Source organism: Pan troglodytes, chromosome 1 (assembly GCF_028858775.2).
Source record: "Pan troglodytes isolate AG18354 chromosome 1, NHGRI_mPanTro3-v2.0_pri, whole genome shotgun sequence".
Taxonomy (NCBI): domain Eukaryota; kingdom Metazoa; phylum Chordata; class Mammalia; order Primates; family Hominidae; genus Pan; species Pan troglodytes.
In genome coordinates this window covers 98,881,547-98,902,272 of record NC_072398.2, presented here as the reverse complement: position 1 = coordinate 98,902,272, position 20,726 = coordinate 98,881,547, and the positions used below count along the sequence as shown (strand labels likewise).

The following is a 20,726-nucleotide window of genomic DNA, read 5'->3' as shown; positions in this document are numbered from 1 at the left end:
GCCCAGGCTGCAGTGCAGTGGCGCGATCTTGGCTCACTGCAACCTCCACCTCCCGGGTTCAAGCAATTCTCCTGCCTCGGCCTCCTGAGTAGCTGGGATTACAGGTGCCCACCACCACACCCAGCTAATTTTTGCATTTTTTTTTTAGTAGGGATGGGGTTTCACCATGTCGGGCAGACTGGTCTCAAACTCCTGACCTCAAGTGATCCACCCGCCTCGACCTCCCAAAGTGTTGGGATTACAGGCGTAAGCCACCACACCTGGCCTAAAACCAGTTTCTAGAAACACATTTCTCCATAGGGAATTGAACGCAGACTGTTAGAAGCACCAAAACAAAATAAATTTACAACAACCCTGCAATGTTGAAACTCATTAACCCATTCAACAGAGTTTTTGAGTGAATATTTTGTGAGACATTGGTGTTAGAAGCTGTAGGTGGGGAAACTGATTTGTGAATAAGTTGAGCAGTAGGTTCAAACTCCCCCAACTTGTTCCTTCAGAGCCAGGCTTTATCCTGTTATGTCGTGCTGCCCCATCAGGGAAGGTGGGGCTTGGTATGTACATTGTTATCTTTAGATACAAAAATCTCCTACTATCTGGGGAATGTGAATAACCTCCCTGAAGAACAACTGCATCTTCTAGTCAGCCTACCACCAAGAAGACATTTTGGAACTTTAGTTTGGATAGTTTATAATATAAAAATAATGGAATTTTTTCCATTTCTCATATAAGAAATTGTGTCATAATACTGGACAATCTTTTTCCAAACTATCTTTGTCCACACACATGTTGTTATGAATCATCGATTTAAAGAGTCAGTAGGGGCCGGGCGCGGTGTTTCAACCCTGTAATCCCAGCACTTTGGGAGGCCGAGGTGGGCGGATCACGCGGTCAAGAGATGGAGACCATCCTGGCCAACATGGTGAAACCCCGTCTCTACTAAAAATACAAAAGTTAGCTGGACGTGGTGGTCGCGCGCCTGTAGTCCCATCTACTCGGGAGGCGGAAGTTTCAGTGAGCCGAATGCACTCCAGCCTGACGACAGAGCGAGACTCCGTCTCAAAAAATAAAAAATAAAAATAAAAAATAAAGGGTCAGTAGGTTAGAGCCTCATTTTGGAGAAAAGTTAATATATAGACCTATTGATAGAATGGAGAAAACAATACTGGTAAGTCTCACTTGTCATTTATTGAGCCCAAAGTGCTGGGATTACAGGCGTGAGCCACGGCGCCCGGCCTGACACCACTGTTAAATTAGGGAGAAAGGGTTTACTTTCTACCAGAAAGGCTGTGTTTGAACACAAACGCAGAAGCCTCGCTCTTCATTCTAGCCTAAGTTTACTTTTGCGCACTTATTCTCCATATGAGGAAAACAGCAAGTAGCCCAATTTCCGCTTCAGGAAGTTAAAGACATTAACTTGGCAGAAATCGGCCGGGCGCGGTGGCTCACGCCTGTAATCCCACCACTTTGGAAGGCTGAGGCGGGCGGATCACGAGGCCAGGAGATCGAGACCATCCTGGCTAACACGGTGAAACCCCGGCTCTACTAAAAATACAAAAAATCAGCCGGGCGTGGTGGCGGGCGCCTGTAGTCCCAGCTACTCGGGAGGCTGAGGCAGGAGAATGGCGTGAACCCGGGAGGCGGAGCTCGCAGTGAGCCGAGATCGCGTCACTGCACTCCAACCTGGGCGACAGAGCGAGACTCCGTCTCAAAAAAAAAGCTAAAAAGAAAACCTTGGCAGAAATCTAGCTAATAGGTTTAGCCTGGGAAATAGAAAGCAAGGAACTTGCTCAGGGAAACTTTTCGGTTCTGCGACGCATGCGTTCAGCCTCCAAGAAAGTGGCAAATACGGCTGCGCGAATTGGCGGCCCGGCCCTCCTTGGTCACGTGTTGGGAGACAGCGGCGTGGCGGCGGCGGTGGCGGTAGCGACGGCAGGCCGTAGGGCGGTCAGAAGGTTTCCGGTTCCGGTGTAACGTTCGGGCTCCGTCTCAGGGGCTGAAGTTTGTGAGGTGAGTAGTGGCCCCGGGCCCACAGAGGGTAATTCCAGTCCGCGCCACTGTGGCCCGGGACTCAGTCCAAGGGGAGGACCGAAGCGGGAGGGTTCAGCGGGAAGGAGTGTGAAAGGAGTACCTGGTTTGGTGGGAGAAGAGGTTGGAATGAGATTGTTGAGAGGAAAAGGGCGGGGGCGGGAAGGAGACCGGGTTGGGAGACCAGCTCTGGGGTGAGGAGTTTAGGTAGAACAAGGTAGAGTAAGAGACTGGTTGGAGTGACGGAGAGAGTAAAAATGAAGATTAGCGGGGGAGGGGGGGGGCTGCAGAGGGAAACTCAGGTTGTAGCAAACAAGAGCACGGAGTAAGGAATTCCTTCAGAAGACTGGATTTGGATTCTGCTGCCTGCTCATTGAGAGGAGAGATCATTGTACCTCGCTTTCCTTCCGCACCCCCACTACCCCCGCACCTCGCAGTTATTGTTGAGCATTTGATTAGTGACAAGGCTAATTACCGTTTGAAACTTTTTTGTCCATTGGCTGTTTAGTTTGCACGTCATCTTATGGAGGTAACAGTGGCACCTCATTTATTGCTTTGGGCTTTCAAATTGCTTATACTTTCTAGCCTATCATTCAATTCTAGTGGAATATAAGACCCGTTAAGGTGAGGACTCTTGTTAGTTTTGCTCACTGTTTTATGTATCCACCGCACCTAGTACATTGCTTGACACTTAGTAGTTACTCAATAAATATTTATTGAATGAATTAAGATGTAAATATGGCAGTCCTCATTTTGTAAGATGGTAAACTGTGGCTCCAAAGAATTACTTAACTTGCCCAAGGGCTTGTAAATGGTGGGGCTCAGTGTGCCAACTGTTTCTGTGTGAACTCTTGTTTTCACTTTCTATGGCATCTGGATATGCCGCTTTTGTGCAATACATGTGTAATATGTAGAAATTGGTACGCTGTATGTCTACTCATTGTGGGGTAATAGAACCACCATAGAATTACTCACATAACTTGTCACTGAGGCAGAAAATCTTTCAGTCTTAGTTTCATCACTTCAATCTACTAGCTTCCTTTGGATATATCAAAAGTAAGTCTATTTGGCAGCAAGTCTTATAGACTCTAGTATAGAGGCTAAACTTACCAAGAATGTAGAAGTTAATCAGACTGGATTTTTTGGAGAAAAGATGTCTTAAAACATCTTGAAAGATGATTCCCAGATCTTTGATAAGTGGCACTGCTGGGAATAGCTGAGCTTGGAAATTGAGGTCAGTCAATTTATTGACTCCCATTTAGATACCTTTTTTTTTTTTTCCCCGGGACGGAGTCTTGCTCTGTCGCCCAGGCTGGAGTGCAGTGGTGCGATCTCGGCTCACTGCAACCTCCACCTTCCATGTTCAAGGGATTCTCCTGTCTCAGCCTCCAGAGTAGCTGGGATTACAGGTGCAGGTCACCACGCCCAGCTAATATTTGTATTTTTAATAGGGATGGGGTTTCACCATGTTGGCCAGGCTGGTCTCGAACTCCTGATGTCAGATAATCCACCTGCCTTGGCCTCCCAAAGTGCTGGGATTACAGGCGTGAGCCACCGCACCTGGCTTTTTTTTTTTTTTTTTTTTGGAGCCACAGTTTCACTCTGTCGCCCAGGCTGGAGTGCACATGATTTTGGCTCACCGCAACCTCCGCCTCCTGGGTTCAAGTGATTTTCCTGCCTCTGCCTCATAAGTAGCTGGGATTACAGGTGCCCACCACCTCACCTGGCTAATTTTTGTATTTTTAGTAGAGACGGGTGCAGTGGGTCACGCCTGTAATCCCAGAACTTTCGGAGGCCAAGGTGGCCAGATCACTTGAGGTAAGGCGTTACCTGGCGGATATGGTGAAACCGTGTCTTTATTAAAACTACGAAATTGGCCAGGCGTGGTGGTGCATGCCTGTAGTCCCAGCTACTTGGGAGGCTGAGGCAGGAGAATCAAGTGAACCCAGGAGATGGAGGTTGCAGTGAACCAAGATTACGCCACTGCACTCCAGCCTGGGCGACGGAGTGAGACTCTGTCTCAAAAGAAAAATGAGGGTATTCTTTTCTGAGCTGAAGGATCATCAAGTCAGCTGATGGAGACCCTGTAGATTGAACATGATAATTACCTGTATGCAGAATTCCCACTGGGATGAATATGACCACAGAGAAATGTGACAGAACATTCTTTTTTTTTTTTTTTTTTTTTGAGACGGAGTCTTACTCTGTTGCCCAGGCTGGAGTGCAGTGGCGCGATCTCGGCTCACTGCAACCTCTGCTGCCTGGGTTCAAGCGATTCTCTTTGTCTCAGCCTCCCGAGTAGCTGGGATTACAGGCGCCTGCCACCATGCTCAGCTAATTTTTTTTGTAGTTTTTAGTAGAGATGGGGTTTCACCATCTTGGCCAGGCTGATCTTGAACTCCTGACCTCGTGATCCACCCGCCTCAGCCTCCCAAAGTGCTGGGATTACAGGCGTGAGCCACCGCGCCCGGCCAGAACATTCTTAAAGATCGTGAGATTTAATTTAATATCTAGGATGACTGACCTGGATAAACCCTCTTTTACTTGCATACCTTAAAAGAAGGGAATCCTACATAAGTCAGGGTTGGGTTAGGGAATGCCTGCCTGGAAGTAGGAAGAATGGAAAAGCTGGCCTCTGGATGGGCTTTTTTAGTTCTGTTTTAGTGTTACTAGGTTTGCAAGTCCTTGTTGATATGACAGGATCAAGAAAGAAGCTAGAACTAATTTCTCAGACTTAGCTTATTCACAGAGTTTGTTTATTCCACAGATTTCATTGATCAACTTAAGAGTTAGAATTAAAAATCAAGTGGGATCTCTTTCTGCTTTGAGATATGGTTCTTGGGGAAAATATTTGCCTCCAAATGAGTTGGAAAAACTTGTCTAGGGATTGAGAATAGGGCTGGGGAATGCATTCCTGATGTACTAACCATTTCCCTGGATCACTTTAGTCTTTTTTTTTTTTTTTTGAGAGAGAGTCTTTCTTTGTCGCCCAGGCTGGAGTGCAGTGGTGCGATTTTGACTTGTTGCAAGCTCTACCTCCCTGGTTATTCCCCTGCCTCAGCCTCCCAAGTAGCTGGGATTACAGGCACATGCCACCACGCCCAGCTAATTTTTTTGTATTTTTAGTAGAGGCAGGGTTTCACCATGTTGGCCAGACTGGTCTCGAACTCTTGACCTCAGGCAGTCCATCCACCTTGGCCTCCCAAAGTGCTGGGATTACAGGCGTGAGCCACTGCACCCAGCCCACTTTAGTCTTTTCTTATTCTCTAACTTGTCTCTCTCTCTTTTTTTTTTTTTTTTTAGGTGTAGTATTGAGTCCTGTTTGAGCTATTGTTCTCTTTTTTCCTGAAAAATGGCACTGTCAAAGAGGGAGCTGGATGAGCTGAAACCATGGATAGAGAAGACAGTGAAGAGGGTCCTGGGTTTCTCAGAGCCTACGGTGGTCACAGCAGCATTGAACTGTGTGGGGAAGGGCATGGACAAGAAGAAGGCAGCCGGTATGTACCTTTCTGCATCTTTTGTCTTAACATATAGGGTGACCCCAAACACTGCTTTGAACTTCCTCAAAATTCTCTCTGTTGGGAACATCTAAAAAAACGGCAGGCCATATTTTATTTTCACCTGTATTATAGTGAAAATAGGCTAAATAATAATTTGCTTTTTCTCTTAATTGCTTATTTTTTATGTTATTTGTGATAGATTTTAAATCTTCGTTTGGCTACCATACTGAGTCACCTAAGTTAGATTTACTTAGGAAGTATGCTTAAGTCAGATAGGCATATTCAGATTCAGACTGAACATCTCAACATACAAAAATCTTTATGAAATACATGAAAAAGCTTGAAGGAGGTAGATTTTGTTAATGGTAGTCTTCTACAACTTGCTATTTGGGAAAGGTGAGGGTGGTTATTCATCTTAAACTTGATGTTCAAGGTAAACAGGTTGCTCTGACTGCACCACTTCCCACTCCAAAAAATTATAACTATTTTCACCTCACAGGGCAAGGTCATTTAGTGTAAGAGAGATGGGAATCCTACAAAAAACTTAAAATTTGTTTCACTCCTGGGAATAAAATTCCAGTGTTGGTACCTGTTATAGGCCTAGTATTAGACTATGTACTCTTACCTTTCCAACCCTACCACCGCCTTTCTTCCTGTCAGATCATCTGAAACCTTTTCTTGACGATTCTACTCTCCGATTTGTGGACAAACTGTTTGAGGCTGTGGAGGAAGGCCGAAGCTCTAGGCATTCCAAGTCTAGCAGTGACAGGAGCAGAAAACGAGAGCTAAAGGTAGGTTACAATTTACTGTCTAATGAGCTCAGGACTGTTTTGAATGGTAACAGAGTTGCTGAGCTTACCAGTTCACACGTTGATATCCTCTATTTAGAGCAGCAAATGTTCAAGAGAGGTACTTAGACATTAGAGTAGGAGAGATGAATTAGTGTCATCACCATCTGAACTACCTCTAAGTTCATGGGTTGAAATATCCAAAGAAATAATTGGCAGCTTTGTCTTTTTTTGGATAACAGGAGTTTTGATTCTCATGTTTCTCCATATTTCCTTTTTTTCCTTCTTACTGTTACTTATAAACTGATTGCTCTAAGATTTTATCTTTGATTTATTTGAGGCTTAATAAGTTGTTTTAGAATGTGACTCCACTGGTACCTGAGCTGTACACCTCATTGTTGCCTCTTTGTAGAGGTTTCTCTGCAATGCACTTGTAGATAGAATACCAAAAAATAACTATTATTTATTATATTCTTGAGAGCTTACCATTTGCTCTATGGCATATTGCTGGTCCTCTGCTGCCATGAGTGAAACACTTGGAGGAGTTGTCAGTACCCCCTTAACTACTACACTTTTTATTCTGTAGTTGCCGACTGATCCTGGCCTCTTTCAGTATTAGCAGTATCAAGTAGCCTATTTTTCTACTCATTTCCCAGTATCTCTCTTTAGGAAAAAAAAAAAAAAGTTCTGTGACTGCTATCAAACCTTCCAAAGTTCTTCTGATACCTTGGCTATCCCATTACTTTTCCTGAGGGAAAAGAGTGAATAAGTAATGTCTGCTTGGTTCCCTGGCCAGGCTATGGAACTAAAATAAAAAAACAGAGAGATTTGTGCCCTTTGTGTTTGGAGCATTGTAGGGTGGTCAGAGAAGGAGAGATAGTCCTTGCCTTAAAACAATTTGTAATTTGTCAGGCAGTGTGGCATGTGCCTGTAATCCTAGCTACTTGGGAAGCTGAGGCAAGAGGATCTCTTGAGCCCAGGAGTTGCAATTTAGAAGAGGCAGGGGTATCACAAAATATATATTCATGTATTATAAAATCTAAGTAGCAGTTTCATGTAAATTTTAGGGTTGGTTATAGAATTTCAGACCTATGTTGAATTTTGTTATATTTAAGGTGGAATGATTGATCCACAGTATACACAGATCTGTACAGTGAAGATTATGTCACGATAGGGCATACTTCTTTTTTTTTTTTCCTTTTTTTTTTTTCAAGGGTGAGTCTCACTCTGTCGCCCAGGCTGGAGTACAGTAGCGCAATCTTGACTCACTGCAACCTCCACCTCCCAGGTTCAAGTGATTCTCCTGCCTCAGCCTCCTGAGTAGCTGGGATTACAGGCACATGCCACCATGCCTGGCTAATTTTTGTATTTTTAGTAGAGACGGGGTTTCATCATGTTGATCAGGTTGGTCTCGAACTCCTGACCTCAAGATCTGCTCGCCTCGGCCTCCCAAAGTGCTGGAATTACAGGCATGAGCCACTGCGCCTGGCCAGTAGGGCATACTTCTGTATGAGTGCTGAGGGCATGCTGTGAATGAAGTGACTACATTGGGTGGGATTAATAAAAATGGCTTCTTGAAGGAGGTGTCTAGATAGCCTTGGGATACGGGTCCCATTTTTGGTCCATTCAGGTCCCCACCCCACACAATATATTATGGGAGAGTCCTTTTTCTTGAACTGTAGGAGTTCCAGGAAGCGCTCGCCCCTGGCCGAGGATATGTCCTTGCAAAACACGAGCCCTCCTAGTGAAGAGGGGATGTCACCCAAAGCCTACCACCGGTGTGTACATTTGCTTTTTCCCATTGTCCCTTCCAGTTGGCCACTCTTGGTCCTGTTAAATTCACCTTGCAAATTAGTCATCATATTTGAGTTTCCATTGTTTGATGAAAACAAAGTGTTAATGGGGATTACTGAAGAAGAAAGAGAAAGCCCCTGTCCTGGAAGAGCTTAGACTTAGTTGGGAAAACTATACTAACATTGAAATACTTAACACTTGGCAAACAGAATATCAACAGTGTAATTTAACCTAATATGAACCAAGCTCTTACATGCTAAGAGAATGTGAAACAAAAGTTTAATCAGAGTGGGATAAGGTTATAATGAGGAAAGCTTCTTGGAGGAGGTGAGTTTTAGGCAGGATTTGCAACAGGGGTTGTGGAAAAGTTGAGAGAAATCATTATAAATGTGGGCAGTAGCATTTGCAAAGACCTTGAGATGGGAACATTTATAAGAACATGGGAATGAAATTTGTTTGACTGGATTAGGAGAATGTTGAAGTTGGGTGAGATGGTCCACTTGGTGGAGAGTCTAGTAGACCCTGCTTCTGGCAGGTGGCTATTTGCAAGGTTGTGTCATATTCCCCTGGGAATAGCCAGAAAATGCTGGTGGGGGCTAGGATAATTCTTCCCTTCTCCCCACGGGGAGGGATACAGCTTTTCTTTCATCTTGGGTTCCCTTAGGAGGTGTTTGGTGATGACTCTGAGATCTCTAAAGAATCATCAGGAGTAAAGAAGCGACGAATACCCCGTTTTGAGGAGGTGGAAGAAGAGCCAGAGGTGATCCCTGGGCCTCCGTCAGAGAGCCCTGGCATGCTGACTAAGCTCCAGGTTAGTGATTAGGGACTGGAAGCAAAGTGGTTTTGTGAGTTGAAGAAGCAAAAGGTGCATGGGTCTGTATTTATTGTGGAATTTTTTTTTTTAATTTTATTTTGAGGTGGAGTTTTGCTCTTGTCGCCCAGGCTGGAATACAGTGGCGCGATCTCAGCTCACTGCAGCCTCTGCCTCCCGGGTTCAAGCAAATCTCCTGTCTCAGCCTACTGAGTAGCTGGGATTACAGGCACCCACCACCAAGCCTGGCTAATTTTTGTATTTTTAGTAGAGATGGGGTTTCACCATGTTGGCCAGGCTGGTCTTGAACTCCTGATGTCAGGTGATGCACTCACCTTGGCCTCTCAGAGTGCTAGAATTACAGGAGCGAGCCACTGCGCCCAGCTAATTTTTTGTATTTCTTTTAGTAGAGACAGGGTTTCACCATGTTGGGCAGGCTGGTCTTCAACTTCTGACCTCAGGTCATCTGCCCACCTTCGCCTCCCAGAGTGTTGGGATTACAGGCGTGAGCCAGCGTGCCTCGCCTTATTGTGATCTTGATTTGAATTAGTGTTTAGCATTTGGGGAAACTTTTTTTTTTTTTTTTTTTGAGATAGAGTTTCACTCTGTTGCCCATGCTGGAGTGTAGTGGCGTGATCTCAGCTCACGGCAACCTCCACCTCCCAGGTTCAAGCGATTCTCCTGCCTAAGCCTCCGAAGTAGCTGGGACTACATGCGAACACCACTACGCCTGGCTAATTTTTGTATTTTTAGTACAGACGGTATTTTGCCATGTTGGCCAGGCTGCTCTGGAACTCCTGGCCTCAAGTGATCTGCCACCTCAGCCATCCAAATGGCTGGGATTACAGGTGTGAGCCACCATGCCAGGCCAGCATTTGGGAAAATTTTATTTCCTGCTTTATGTTTTAGCATTCTTTGATTTGACCAGGAGTATTCTAGGTAAGGGTATTGAAATTGCCATTTACTGTGGCAAGCAAAGTGTGTTATGTACATTATTTGCCTAATTACCTATGTCGTTGAGTCATTGAGAAAATTAAATGAAATGATCAGAACTCATCCTAATGACAGAGGAGACTCTCCAAACATAATGCAAAGAAGATATAATCCACTGATAAATAATTTTAAGTTGACTTTGTATTTTTTTTAACAGGAAGTATTTGTGTTTTTTCAACTGGCATTGTTAAATAATACCACATAAGTGTTTCTTTTACCATTTAATATTTGAGGGGGGTAATAGAACATATACAGAAATATGGGTGGGTGGATTTGCATATATGTGATATTTACAGAAGGAAAGAAATGGATTTTTTGTGTGTGTGTGTGTGTGAAATGTTCTCTCTGTCACTCAGGCTGGAGCGCAGTGGTGCGATCTCGGTTCACTGCAGCCTCCGCCTCCCAGGTTCAAGTGATTCTCCTGCCTCAGCCTCCTAAGTAGCTGGGATTATAGGCATGTGCCACCATGCACGGCTAATTTTTGTATTTTTAGTAGAGACAGGGTTTCACCATGTTGACCAGGCTGGTCTGGAACTCCTGACCTCAAGTGATCTGCCTACCTTGGCCTCCCAAATTGCTGGGATTATAGGCGTGAGCCACTGTACCTAGCCTGTTTTTGTTTTTCAGGCAAGGTCTCACTTTTTTGTCCAGGCTGGAGTTCAGTGGCGAGATCTTGGCTTACTGCAACCTCTGCCTCCCGGGCTTGAGTGATCCTCCCACCTTGGCTTCCCAAGTAGCTGGGACTACAGGTCACCATGCCTGGCTGATTTTTGTATTTTTTTTAAAGATTGAGTTCCACCACGTTGCCCAGGCTGGTCTTGAACTCCTGGGCTGAAATGATCCTCCTGCCTCAGCCTCCCAAAGTGCTGGACTTACAGGTGTGAGCTACCACGCCCAGTCAATTATTTTCTTTTTTTGGGGGTGGGGGATGGAGTCTTGCTCTGTCACTTAGGCTGGAGTACGGTGGCGCGTTCTCGGCTCACTGCAACCTCTGCCTCCCGGGTTCACGCCATTCTCCTGCCTCAGCCTCCTGAGTAGCTGGGACTACAGGTACGTACCACCATGCCCGACTAATTTTTTGTATTTTTAGTAGAGATGGGGTTTCACCATGTTAGCCAGGATGGTCTTGATCTCCTGACCTCGTGATCCACCCGCCTCGGCCTCCCAAAGTGCTGGGATTACAGGCATGAGCCACCGTGCCAGGCCCAATGATGTTTTTTATGGAGAATGGGGATGGACGTATTCACAACATATCCTTTTGTTATGTTTCTTTCTTTTTTTTTTGAGACGGAGTCTCACTCTGTCGCCCAGACTGGAGTGTAATGGCGCTATCTCGGCTCACTGCAACCTCCGCCTCCCGGGTTCAAGCTATTCTTCTGCCTCAGTCCCTTGAGTAGCTGGGATTACAGGCACGCGCCACCACGCCTAGCTAATTTTTTTGTATGTTTAGTAGAGACGGGGTTTCACCATGTTGGTCAGGCTGGTCTCGAACTCCTGACCTCGTGATCCGCCCGGCTCGGCCTCCCAAAGTGCTGGGATTACAGACGTAAGCCGCCAGGCCCAGCCTGTAATTTTTCATTTCATTTTATTTTATTTTTTGAGACAGAGTCTCGCTCTTGCACTGTTGCCTAGGCTGGAGTGCAATGCCGTGATCTCAGCTCACTGCAACGTCCGCCTCCTGGGTTCCAGCAGTTCTCCTGCCTCAGCCTCCTGAGTAGCTGGGATTACAGAACGTGCATCACCATGTCCAGCTAATTTTTGTATTTTTAGTAGAGATGGGGTTTCACCCTGTTAGCCAGGATGGTCTCGATCTCCTGACCTCGTGATCCACCCGCCTCAGCCTCCCAAAGTATTGGGATTACAGGCGTGAGCCACCACGCCCAGCCCTGTAATTTTTAATTTTTTTATTTTCTTTCTTTCTTTACTTATTTAGAGATGGAGTCTCCCCCTGTTGTCCAGGCTGGAGTGCAGTGGCATGATCTTAGCTCACTGTAACCTCCACCTTCTGGATTCAAGCGCTTCTCCTGCCTCAGCCTCCTGAGTAGCTGGCATTACAGGCGCCCACCACCACACCCGGCTAATTTTTGTATTTTTACTAGAGACGGTGTTTCACCATGTTAGCCAGGCTGGTCTTCAGCTCCTGACCTCAAGTGATTCGCCCACCTCAGCCCCTCAAAGTGCTGGGATTACAGGCGTGAGCCACCATGCCTGACCCTTCCGTAATTTTTGAATTTTGAATATATCACCTATTCAAGAAAAAATGTTAAAGACAAATGTTTAAAAATATCTTGAAGCAGTTTAAGAACAGGTCTGTTTTGCAAAATGTAAGAGGAGTTGTTTGGCCATACCCTCAAAGCTTATCATTCTGAACTTCTTTAGGACAGAAGGGGTTTATAGAGACTAGGGAGCAGGTCTTTGCACCATCGTCTCTTGTTTCCCAAACTAGTAGTTCAAGTACTAATATCATGCTTTTTTAAAAAAAATTAAGTATAGGCTGGGTGTGGTGGCTCACACCTGTAATCCCAGCACTTTGAGAGGCCGAGGTGGGCAGATCACAAGGTCAGGAGATCGAGACCATCCTGGCTAACAGGGTGAAACCCCATCTCTACTAAAAATACAAAAAATTAGCCGGGCGTGGTGGTGGGCGCCTATAGTCCCAGCTACTCGGGAGGCTGAGGCAGGAGAATGGCATGAACCCGGGAGGCAGAGCTTGCAGTGAGCCAAGATCGCACCACTGCACTCCAGCCTGGGTGACAGAGCGAGACTCCATCTCAAAAAAAGAAAAGAAAAATTAAGTATAATATTTTGTGTAGGTTCTGTTAGGTTTGCATGCATTATTTAAGTGGTTAACACTAGACCTATAAGGTAGGTACTGTTTTCTTCCCCCTTCTAGACACTTAGGAGGTTTAGAGACTAAGTTCCTTATCCAAGATAACAAAGGCATTAAGTGGCAGAGTTAAGATTCAAACTCAGGTTTCTCTGACTCCAGAGTCTCAATCATCACACTATATTACTACCTAATATGCTAATCTTGCTTTAGGAACATGGGTTGAAAAATTCCAGTGCTCACTTATCTTGACTAAATTTTTTGCACTGTGGTGCAGGCAGAATGTGGTAGTCATTCAAAACATTTTAAGTGTCTAGACCTGAGAGCCTTGTGGGTTTAAAAACCTGAATGGGAGAAGTAAGAAGGAGAAATTAACAGTTTTTCAATTTTTTTCCTGGAGAGCAGATCAAACAGATGATGGAGGCAGCAACACGACAAATCGAGGAGAGGAAAAAACAGCTGAGCTTCATTAGCCCCCCTACACCTCAGGTATTGTGTCTAGATTACTCTGAACAGAATAATCTTTGGCACAGAATTTCTTGCCATCCACTCAAAATGAGAGACTAGAAGAGGTGACTACATGTTTCACTTCATAATCATCTGCTACAGTCTACCATGATGTGTGTGTATATCTGTGTGTATGTATGTGTGTTTGTCTGCCTGTCTTAATTCCTCTGATTTCTTTTTCTCTATCTCACAGCCAAAGACTCCTTCTTCCTCCCAACCAGAGCGACTTCCAATTGGCAACACTATTCAGCCCTCCCAGGCTGCCACTTTCATGAATGATGCCATTGAGAAGGCAAGGAAAGCAGCTGAACTACAAGCTCGAATCCAAGCCCAGCTGGCACTGAAGCCAGGACTCATCGGCAATGCCAACATGGTGGGCCTGGCTAATCTCCATGCCATGGGCATTGCTCCCCCGTGAGTGTCTATTTCATGGAATACCTTTTCATTTCTGAAGTTTGAGAAGCAATAAATACCTTTGAATGTTACTGATCTGGCTGGGTGCAGTGCCTCAGGCCTGTAATCGTAGCACTTTGGGAGGCTGAGGTAGGTGGATCACCTGAGGTCAGGAGTCAGGAGTTCGAGACCAGCCTGGCCAATATGGTGAAACCCCATCTCTACTAAAAATACAAAAATTAGCCGGGCGTGGTGGTGCATGCCTGTAATCCCAGCTACTCGGGAGGCTGAGGCAGGAGAATCGCTTGAACCCAGGAGGCAGAGGTTGCAGTGAGCTGAGATCGTGCCACTGCGTGGGTGACAGAGGGAGACTCCGGCTCAAAGAAAACAACAAACAAAATATTACTGATCCTCTTTTTCCACAGAACCTAGATCATTTCTCACAGTTTCATATTTCTTAGGTGTGATTGATTAACCAGTTGAATTTTTTCTCGTCTTCCCTGTTGCAGGGTTTATTCTTCTTATGATTTATATAACTGAGATTAAGGTTATTCATCTAATGTTGGAGCTAGGAGTAGAGCCAGGTTTCCTTCCTGGTTTCAAACTCAGATTTATCCATTAAACCACATTGTGTGAGACTAGATCTGAGGTTCCTCTGCAACTGGTCAAAGATGTTACCTTTTTTTTAGCATCTACAGTTGGTCTGGCATCCCATGAGTGACGTAAGAATTCAGGGATAAGGAAAGATAGGATTATAAATTCATATAATTTATAAACTCATTTCATTTGGTTGTCCTGTATACTGAAATATCCACTTTGATATTTTTAATCAAGATACTATTGGCAGGGCGCGGTGGCTCACACCTGTAATCCCAGCACTTTGGGAGGCCGAGACTGGCAGATTGCTTGAGCTCAGGAGTTCAAGACCAGCCTAGGCAACATGGCAAAACCCCATCTCTCTAAAATATACAAAAATTAGTCAGGCATGGTAGAGCATGCGTGTAGTTCCAGCTACTTAGGAGGCTGAGGTGGGAGAATTTCTTTGGGCCTGGGAGGTTGAGGTTGCAATGAGCTGTGATTGTGCCACTGTACTTTAGCCTGGGCAGCAGAGTGAGACCATGTCTCAAAAAAAAAGATGGTATTGCTCACTGATGAGATTGTTCCCTAGAATTATTTTATTGTCCTTTTTTTTGTTGTTGTTGTTGTTGTTGAGAGGGAGTCTCACTCTGTCACCCAGGCTGGATTGCAGTGATCTCGGCTCCCTGCAACCTCTGCCTCCCAGGTTCAGTAGCTGGGACTACAAGTGCCCATCTAAATTTTGTATTTTTTGTAGAGATGGGGTTTCACTGTGTTGCCAAGGCTGGTCTGGAACTCCTGGGCTCAAGCCATCCACCCGCCTCAGCCTCCCAAAGTGCTGGGATTACAGTGTGAGCCACCACACCTGTCCATCCAAATAACTCTTATAGAGAAGGCACTGCAGCCTCGACTTCCTGGGCTCAAGTGATCCTCCTCAACCTCCTGAGTAGGTGGGACCACAGGTATATGCCACCGCACCCAGCTAATTTTAAATTTTTTGTTGAGATGCAGTCTCCTTGTGTTGGCCAGACTGGTCTTTAACTCCTGGGCTCAAGTGATCCCTCTGCCTTGGCCTCCCAAAATGCTGTGGTTCCAGGCTTGAGCCACCACGCCTGGCTTTATTTTGTTTTTTGCTTGCCTTAATGTTCCATACAGGATTTATTTCTTTGCGGGCTATTTTTCAGGAAGGTGGAGTTAAAAGACCAAACGAAACCTACACCACTGATCCTGGATGAGCAAGGGCGCACTGTAGATGCAACAGGCAAGGAGATTGAGCTGACACACCGCATGCCTACTCTGAAAGCCAATATTCGTGCTGTGAAGAGGGAACAATTCAAGCAACAACTAAAGGAAAAGCCATCAGAAGACATGGAATCCAATACCTTTTTTGACCCCCGAGTCTCCATTGCCCCTTCCCAGCGCCAGAGACGCACTTTTAAATTCCATGACAAGGGCAAATTTGAGAAGATTGCTCAGCGATTACGGACAAAGGTATCTGGCTTAGAGTATAACACAGAATTTGGAAAAAGTTAAGAAGCTGACAAGAAAACATTGTTAAATCTCTATGTTCTAGGAAATTAGATAAATAGGTCATTTAAAGCAGCAGTCCTCAACCTTTTTGGCACCAGGGACTTGTTTCATGGAAGATAATTTTTCCCCTGGAGTAAGGATGGTTTCATGATGGTTCAAGCACATTACATTTATTGTGTACTTTATTATTATTATTTTTTTCGAGATGGAGTGTTGCTCTTGTTGCCCAGGCTGGAGTGCAATGGGGCGATCTCGGCTTGCTGCAACCTTTGCCTCCCAGGTTCAAGTGATTTTCCTGCCTCAGCCTCCCGAGTAGCTGGGATCACAGGCATGTGCCACCACGCCTGGCTAATTTTGTATTTTTGGTGGAGACGGGGTTTCTCCATGTTGGTCAGGCTGGTCTCGAACTCCTGACCTTAGGTGATCTGCCCACTTTGTCCTCCCAGAGTGCTGGGATTACAGGCGTGAGCCACCGCACCTGCCTTTTTTTTTTTTTTTGGGCGGGGAGGGGGATGGAGTCTTGCACTGTTACCTGGGCTGGAGTGCAGTGGTACAGTCTCAGCTCACTGCAACCTCTGCCTCCTGGGTTCAAGCAATTCTCCTGCTTCAGCCTCCTGAGTAGCTGGGACTGCAGGCATGCGCCGCCATGCCTGATGAATTTTTTGTATTTTTAGTAGAGACAGGGTTTCACTATGTTGGCCCGGCTGGTCTTAAACTCCTGACCTTGTGATCTGCCTGCCTTGACCTCCCAAAGTGCTGGGATTACAGGCGTGAGCCACTGTGCTGGCCTATTTCTATTATTATTTTATTGTAATATATGATGAAATAATTATATAACTCACCATAATATAAAATCACTGGGAGCCTTGAGCTTGTTTTCCTGCTGAAATGGTCCCATTTGGGTGTGATGGGAGACAGTGACAGATCATCAGGCATTAGATTCTCATAAGGAATATGCAACATAGCCCCCTCACATGTACAGTTAGTTCACAATAGGGTTCGCGCTCCTATGAGAATCTAATGCCACCGATGATCTGACAGGAGGTGGAGCTCAGGCCATAATGCGGGTAATAGGGAGCAATCGTAAGTACAGATGAGACTGTTGGCTTGCCTGCTGCTCACCTCCTGTTGTGCAGCCCAGTTCCTAAAAGACTGGTGGGTTGGGGACCCCTGATTTAAAGCAATGAATACTTTGAAAAATGTGCTGGACAAGATGGCTCAAGCCTGTAATCCCAGCGCTTTGGGAGGCCGAGGTGGGTGGATCACGAGGTCAGGAGTTCAAGACCAGCCTGCCCAACATGCTGAAGCCCCGTCTCTACTAAAAGTACAAAAATTAACCGAGCGTGGTGGTGGGTGCCTGTAATCCTAGCTACTTGGGAGGCTGAGTCAGGAGAATCACTTGAAACTGGAAGGCAGAGGTTGCAGTGAGCCGAGATCGCACCACTGCACTCCAGCATGGGCAAAAGAGCGAAACTCCGTCTCAAAAAATATATATATATATTTATTAATATAATACATAATTTTTTTAGCAGATTTTACTTCCTAATTCGTTTCTACATAAGTGGAAATATTATGAAATTGAGTTTGAAAATTCTCCACATACAACTAAGTGGAGGGAAACAATTTGAAACATTCTGAGTGACTAAGGAAGGCTTGCCTGTAGTTAAAATTTAATGAGACAACCTGGAGAGTTGAATTGATTGTATATTGAATGACCTTTGCCTTTTTATCCTCTCAAAGTGAGGTTTTCATAAAATTCTTTTTTTTTTTTTTTTTTTGAGACGGAGTCTCGCTCTGTCACCCAGGCTGCAGTGCAGTGGCACGATCTCAGCTCACTGCAAGCTCCGCCTTCCGGGTTCACGCCATTCTCCTGCCTCAGCCTGCCGAGTAGCTGGGACTATAGGCGCCCGCCACCACGCCTGGCTAATTTTTTTGTATTTTTAGTAGAGACGGGGTTTCACCGTGTTAGCCAGGATGGTCTCGATCTCCTGACCTCATGATCCTCCCGCCTCGGCCTCTCAAAGTGCTGGGATTACAGGCGTGAGCCACCACACCCGGCCATAAAATTCAATTTCTGGGTATTACTGCAGGCATATACTGTGGAGTTCAGGGAGGGGTTGAAGGTGAGATCTATGTATATGAACTGAATAAAAGATAAAATAAAGCAGAACAACTCCTTTCTAAGCTTTCAGAAATTATGAACTTGTTGCGTTAGGTGTAAAGAGTTCAATGGGGAAGTGTTTTAAAATTTGGGATTCTTGGCCGAGGTGGGCGAATCACTAGGTCAGGAGATCGAGACCATCCTGGCTAACATGGTGAAACCACTTCTCTACTAAAAATACAAAAAAATGAGCCGGGCGTGGTGATGGGCACCTGTAGTCCCAGCTACTCGGGAGGCTGAGCCAGGAGAATGGCGTGAACCCGGGAGGCGGAGCTTACACTGCACTGCACTGCAGCCTGGGTGACAGAGTGAGACTCTGTCTCAAAAAAAAAAAAAAAAAAAAATTTGGGATTCTGGCCGGGCACAGTGGCTCATGCCTGTAATCCCATCACTTTGGGAGGCCGAGGCGGACAGATCACCTGAGGTCAGGAGTTTGAGACCAGGCTGAGCAACGTGGAGAAACCCCATCTCTACTAAAAATACAAAATTAGCTGAGGGTGGTGGCACATGCCTGTAATCCCAGCTACTGAGGAGGCTTAGGCAGGAGAATCGCTTAAACCTGGAAGGTGGAGGTTGCTGTTAGCCAAGACCATGCCATTGCACTCCAGCCTGGGCAAGAAGAACAAAACTCCGTCTCAAAAAAAAAAAAAATTGAGATTCTACACATTCTGTTTTCTATGACTCCAATTTATCTTTCTGTCTTGGATTATCTTGTTTTTAGGCTCAACTGGAGAAGCTACAGGCAGAGATTTCACAAGCAGCTCGAAAAACAGGCATCCATACTTCGACTAGGCTTGCCCTCATTGCTCCTAAGAAGGAGCTAAAGGAAGGAGATATTCCTGAAATTGAGTGGTGGGACTCTTACATAATCCCCAATGGCTTTGATCTGTGAGTTTGTTTTAGTACCTTTTTAAAAAAACAGTTTTTAATCAGCTGAGTTTAAGACTCAAGTTAATACCTTTTAGTAAAGCTATGGTTTTAGTGGGAAGGATGGTACTCATTCATTAATTAAAATTTTTAAATCCAAGAGAGATAAGTAACTGTACACAAGGTCCTGTATTTTTTTTTTTTTTTTTTGAGAGGGAGTCTCGCTCTGTCACCCAGGCTGGAGTGCAGTGGCACGATCTCAGCTCACTGCAACCTCCACCTCCCGGGTTCAAGAGATTCTCCTTGAATTCTCCTTGAATCTCAGCCCCTCAAGTAGCTGGGACTACAGGTGTGTGCCACCACGCCCATCTGCTTTTTGTATTTTTGATAGAGACAGGGTTTTGCCATGTTGGCCAGGCTGGTCTCGAACTCCTGACCTCAGGTGATCTGCCCACCTTAGCCTCCCAAAGTGCTGGGATTACAGGCGTGAGCCACTGCACCTGGCCAAGCTCCTGCATTTGTAAGTGATGTATCATATATATAGGCTGTTTTTAGCTTTTGGGGTTAATGTAGGATAACCAGGGACACAATCTACAAAAGCAAAGTCTAGAATTCTTTTTGCTCTGTTACACATTGTTGCCTGTTTTTAGCATTATTTTCCTTAATTACATTCTTTTGCTATGTATTATAGGTGTTTACATTTCCTAAAGATCTCATTGTGATAGAGCAAGGATTATTAGTTGGTAGGTGAGATAATAGTAAATATAGCATATAAGACTGGGCTTGGTGGCTGACACCTGTTATTCCAGCACTTTGGGAGGCTGAGGGCTGAAGGATTGCTTGAGCCCAGGAGTTAAAGACCAGCTTGGGCAATATGGTGAGACCTCGTTTCTACAAAGATTAAAAAAAAAAAAAAGTAGCTGGGCATGGTGGCTTGTGCCTGTAGTCCTGGCTACCCAGGAGGCTGATGTGAGAGAATCACTTGAGCCCAGGAGGGTCTGTGCTGCAGTCAGCTATGATCATGACCACTGCACTCTATCCTGGACAACAGGGTGAAACTCTGTCTCAAAAAAAAAAAAGGATATAAGACACATTTGAAGAGCTTTAAATATATCTGCTCCATCCTTTTTTTTTTTTTTTTCCTGAGACGGAGTTTCGCTCTTGTTGCCCAGGCTGGAGTGCAGTGGAGCAATCTTGGTTCACCACAGCCTCCGCCTCCTGGGTTCAAGTGATTCTCCTGCCTCAGCCTCCCAAGTAGCTGAGATTATAGGCATGCACCACCACGCCTGGCTAATTTTTGGTGTTTTTAGTAGAGACGAGGTTTCTCTATGTTGGTCAGGCTGGTCCCAAATTCCCGACTTCAGGTGATCCACCCGCCTCAGCCTCCCAAAGGGCTGGGATTACAGGCATGAGCCACCACGCCCGGCGTTGTTTTTTTTTTTTTTTTTTTTTTTTAAGACAGAGTCTCACTCTGTTACACAATCTCAGCTCGCTGCAACCTCTGTCTCCTGGGTTGAAGCAGTTCTTCTAGCTCAGCCTCCTAAGTATCCGGGACTACAGGCAAATACCACCACACCTGGCCAGTTTTTATATTTTTAGTAGACAAGAGTTTCACTATTTGGCCAAACTGGTCTCAAACTCCTGACCTCAGGTGATCCACCTGCCTTCATCTCCCAAAGTGCTGGGATTATAGGCATAAGCCACATCACCTGGCCCTGCTCCATCATTCTGATACATGACTTTAGTAGATTTTGTCTTAGCCTTTCGTTGCCCATTCTTTGTCAGCCACTGTTCCAGGGACTTATTGTCACTAATGAGAGAACATAGCGTCTGTCAGCTGTGGCATGGTAGAAAAAAGGTTGAGAATGATTGCTGTGGAGAGTGTGTTCAACCATAGAGGGACTCAGTTTTCTCATCATGAAAATTATGTGTAATTTAACTATATATTTTA

At 45.3% G+C, this 20,726-nt stretch overlaps 1 protein-coding gene across 6 annotated transcripts in view; it reads left to right on the top strand.

Annotated features, from left to right (window-relative positions):
- The first annotated feature begins 1,477 nt into the window (after positions 1–1,477).
- PRPF3 (pre-mRNA processing factor 3) overlaps positions 1,478–20,726 on the top strand; it is a 32,210-nt gene continuing 12,961 nt past the window's right edge. For 4 of the 6 annotated variants that reach the window (XR_010147640.1, XR_010147631.1, XM_016958870.4 and 1 more), the window contains exons 1-8: positions 1,478–2,010; positions 5,332–5,525; positions 6,189–6,319; positions 8,775–8,921; positions 13,147–13,230; positions 13,442–13,662; positions 15,402–15,708; positions 18,630–18,796. Coding sequence is in view for 4 of the 6 variants with exons in the window: in XM_016958870.4 (XP_016814359.1) it covers positions 5,381–5,525; positions 6,189–6,319; positions 8,775–8,921; positions 13,147–13,230; positions 13,442–13,662; positions 15,402–15,708; positions 18,630–18,796 (1,202 nt within the window). In the remaining 2 variants the exon portion in view is untranslated. Of the gene's footprint in view, positions 2,011–5,331; positions 5,526–6,188; positions 6,320–8,028; positions 8,095–8,774; positions 8,922–13,146; positions 13,231–13,441; positions 13,663–15,401; positions 15,709–18,629; positions 18,797–20,726 lie in introns of those variants that run through there. The other 2 variants (NM_001246426.1, XM_054687544.2) reach the window with 2 other exon arrangements.